The 3,353-nt window shown below is 47.8% G+C and overlaps 1 protein-coding gene across 1 annotated transcript; it reads right to left on the bottom strand.

Moving 5' to 3' along the window:
- Nucleotides 1–1,949: 1,949 nt before the first annotated feature.
- On the bottom strand, nt 1,950–3,089 carry SPRY4 (sprouty homolog 4 (Drosophila)). Its single transcript, XM_009331387.1, has one exon. The coding sequence runs from the start codon at nt 3,082–3,084 to the stop codon at nt 2,185–2,187; it is 900 nt and encodes a 299-aa protein (XP_009329662.1). The 5' UTR covers nt 3,085–3,089; the 3' UTR covers nt 1,950–2,184.
- Nucleotides 3,090–3,353: the final 264 nt, after the last annotated feature.

The following is a 3,353-nucleotide window of genomic DNA, read 5'->3' as shown; positions in this document are numbered from 1 at the left end:
GCCAAAGACAGAGGGTCAAAAAGGCAAAACAACCATAGGTGGAGGCCATTTGGATACGTATGGTCCCAATAGGGGAGGGCAGCAGGTAAATACCTCTCCTGCTGCATTTTCTAGCCTGTTTGTTTCTTAGGAAAAAAATTTCTCTTATTAAATACAATACCTTATACATTCAACCAACAATTCAGCTAGTTTGGGGTTGGTTTTCCTTCTACCCTTTCCCCTCTCATTTGTGCAAGATAATATATACAGCTCTGGATCCCCACCTGCTTCCTTCTTTCTGGTGTCCCCATACGGTCAGCACGAGGATAAACTATAGGAATTGGTATCTGGTGACAGACATAGTATGCCTTTTCCTATGATTTATCATATACAACCTAGCAAATGTTATAAATATAGAAAGTTGGGGTTTTTTTTTAAAATTCCCCATTGAATAAATATCTACAATTAAGCTTAACTAAACCCCAAGTCATCCAGGTTAAATGAATTCTTAAAACAAAACACACCAGAACTCCCATCAGTATGCTCCTGCCAACACCTACGCAGCAACTGTATTGCAACCAAGCAAATGGGATTCCTGGAAATGCTACATGAGCTCTGCCTATTGCTTATCTAATTAGAGATGACATTTCGCTGTCACTGCTGTGCATTTACTGAGGAAATTTCCTCTAATTAAAAAAAAAAAAGAAAAAAAAAAAAGAGAGCGCCTAGATCAGTTTTTTGCATGCAACAAGTACCTACCTACTCATTACAGTGTTGCATGTTTGGACAAAGATTTTTATTTAGCACCTTGCAGTTGTCAAGAGGAAGGGGTTACTGCATCTTAAGGGAATGCAGAACCGGCCCTAGGATGAGTGCACGGACAAAGCCGATGATATTCACTTACTGAAAACCATGGGCAAATTTCTTAAATATGCTCTCTTCCCTCCCCTGGCTTTCCCTAATATTTGTTAACACTAAAATAAACATTAAAAGCATTCTCTACATTTAAAAAGACACACTTTTGTACAGAGGAGGCAAAAGTCGACCAGCAGCAATAGAGATGGGGCAATGGGCTGTACTTCAAGCAAAGGCCATTCATCCCCAAGACAAAAAAAAATTAAAAATCTTAATATTTACCGAGCAAAGAAGAGCTTGTTCCAGGAGAGGAGATACTGGATCGATATCCCTATAAAATACACCTATGTGTATCCTACACTTAGGTTTTTGTGACTTCTTAACAGAGCTTTAGAGGTTTAGAGAAACAAACACCGAACGTCTTAACTTTGTGGCGTAAGTTAAGATCCCCTTTGCTCCAGCACTGGGGGAGCAAGCATGCGCGTGGGGGGAACGGGATCCGGCTAACATCCTTCTGGAGCGGGTTTGTACTGTTGATGTAAAATTAATATTCCACTGAACGAAACCTGATGCTACAGATCAGCTTACAGGCAGAACAACACGATGTTTATACAACTGCCTGAACGCATCCTGCCGCTATTCTTCCTGGGCAGGGAGCAACCCTGCTACCATCTTGCTTTTAAAAAGAGGGTCCAAATCAATGTGGCCAGGTGGGTTCAAAGAACTAAATGTTAAGAGACCCTTAAACAAATGAACTGTATCTTTACTTCTGGCTCAAAATCTTTGAGAGACACAGAAAGCTTTTAAGAAACACGTACTTTGTGTGCGACTGGCCCTTCTAAACGGTGTGCAGGTGGGGAAGGAGGCAGCTAACCCGCCACCTTCAACAGGCTGCTGGTAGCAAATCAGAGTTTGGAAGGAAAGCGAAAAGAAGCCGCCCACCCTGAACACGACGAATGCAACGCAGCTTTCTGCAGCTGGGAATGGGTATTGCTTGTGCGGCCGTGCCTGCCAAGCGAGCAGTTAATGGTTCTTGTGGTATGCAGGCATGGTGAGCAGCCGTCCATCTGTCCGAACCAGGAGTATTTAAGCAGCTGTACTTCATGATATACATAGGTTTTCAGCCTTCACTCTGCATTATTAAGATTCCTCCTTTGGCCCCATCTATTTAAATTCTGATCAGTTCCAAAACCCTGAATAACCCAAAGTGCTTCAGTTTGTGGAAATAGTTGCTTCTGCTTTCTCCGAAGGCAAAAGGCTAACGTTATCCTCAGAACACAGGTTATTAAAAAGATTCAACGCCCCCCCCCTTCCGTGGAGCGTCCTCCCACTCCCCGCCCTCCCAAACTATCAAAAGGGCTTTTCTGGCCTGCTTCCTTTGCTCTCCGGCAATGCCTTGCAAATGACACTGTTTGTGTTTTTGCATCTGCATCCGGGCCGGCTCACTTGGTCGTAGCATCTCTGGGACAGCTTGACGCAGCCGGTGGCTGGCAGGTAGCAGAGCAAGCAAGGGAGCACCAGGGAGAGGGCGCTCATGAAGGACCAGCGGGCACAGCAGTTTGAGTGGGAGCAGGAGCAGGGGTGGTCAGCACACGTGCCCTCGTCATCCTCGTTGGTGCAGTGGTAGAAGATGCCCTTGACGAGACACATGCAGGTGGAGTAGTTGACCAGGTTCTGTGCCGAGCAGAGGCACTCTTGGTTGCACACCCAGCAGGAAGGCAGAGTCCGGGGCAGCGCGCACTCCTTACACTTGCATTTCCCACAGGCTTCGCACAGTAGAAAGTGCTTGTCCAGTTCCTGAGACACAGGTCCCTTCAGGTCCAGGGGTTTGCCGTTAATCCCCTTGGGCTGAATGCCAACCGCTCTGGGGGAGGACTGCTCCGCCACGGGCGCCGGGGCCATGTGGTCCAAGAGCCTTTGGTCTGAAGATGTGCTGCTGCTGCTGCTGATGGAGCTGGGGCGCCCACTGAACGAAATCCAGGGGTGGGTCACATCCTGCTCACAGCGCTGCAGGTGCTGGTTGGTCAAGACCAGTTCATGGGGGCCTCGGGGACGCTTCTGGGCTGCCAGCTGGGAAGCGGTGGGGTTGTCGGTGTAATCGTTCTCTATGTGAGTTGTCTTCATTTGGTCAATCGGCAGGATGGTGAGCGGATGCTGCAGCCGCCCATAGGGGATCCGACTGTCCAGCAAGGGCTGGACCATCACAGAGTTGGGGACAACGGTGATGTTGTGGGGAATCCGGGGCTCCATTGATAAAGCAGTCTGATTACTGGTGAAAAATCTGTTCTTAAGTATCCTGGGGGAAGGAAAGGAGAAAGAAAAGGGGCGGGGGAGAGAAAGAGCGCATCGTTATTGAGTTACCCTGCAACCCCAGCCCGAACAGGGCTCTTTACTGAGGCTGGTTATTATGCAGAAGGTCTTACAAGGCAAACTTGTGTCCAAGGGAGTCAGAGCACTTGCCCAGGTATGAATTCCGTCACTCTACCTTTGCTACTGTGTTCCTCTCCCTAACCTTGGCC

Source organism: Pygoscelis adeliae, unplaced genomic scaffold (assembly GCF_000699105.1).
Source record: "Pygoscelis adeliae isolate BGI_AS28 unplaced genomic scaffold, ASM69910v1 Scaffold108, whole genome shotgun sequence".
In the NCBI taxonomy this organism is placed as follows: domain Eukaryota; kingdom Metazoa; phylum Chordata; class Aves; order Sphenisciformes; family Spheniscidae; genus Pygoscelis; species Pygoscelis adeliae.
This window is presented reverse-complemented; position numbering and strand designations above follow the sequence as displayed.

Coding starts and splice junctions, on each gene's coding strand:
- SPRY4 (XM_009331387.1), bottom strand. CDS start 3,084: ATGGAGCCCCGGATTCCCCACAACATCACCGTTGTCCCCAACTCTGTG.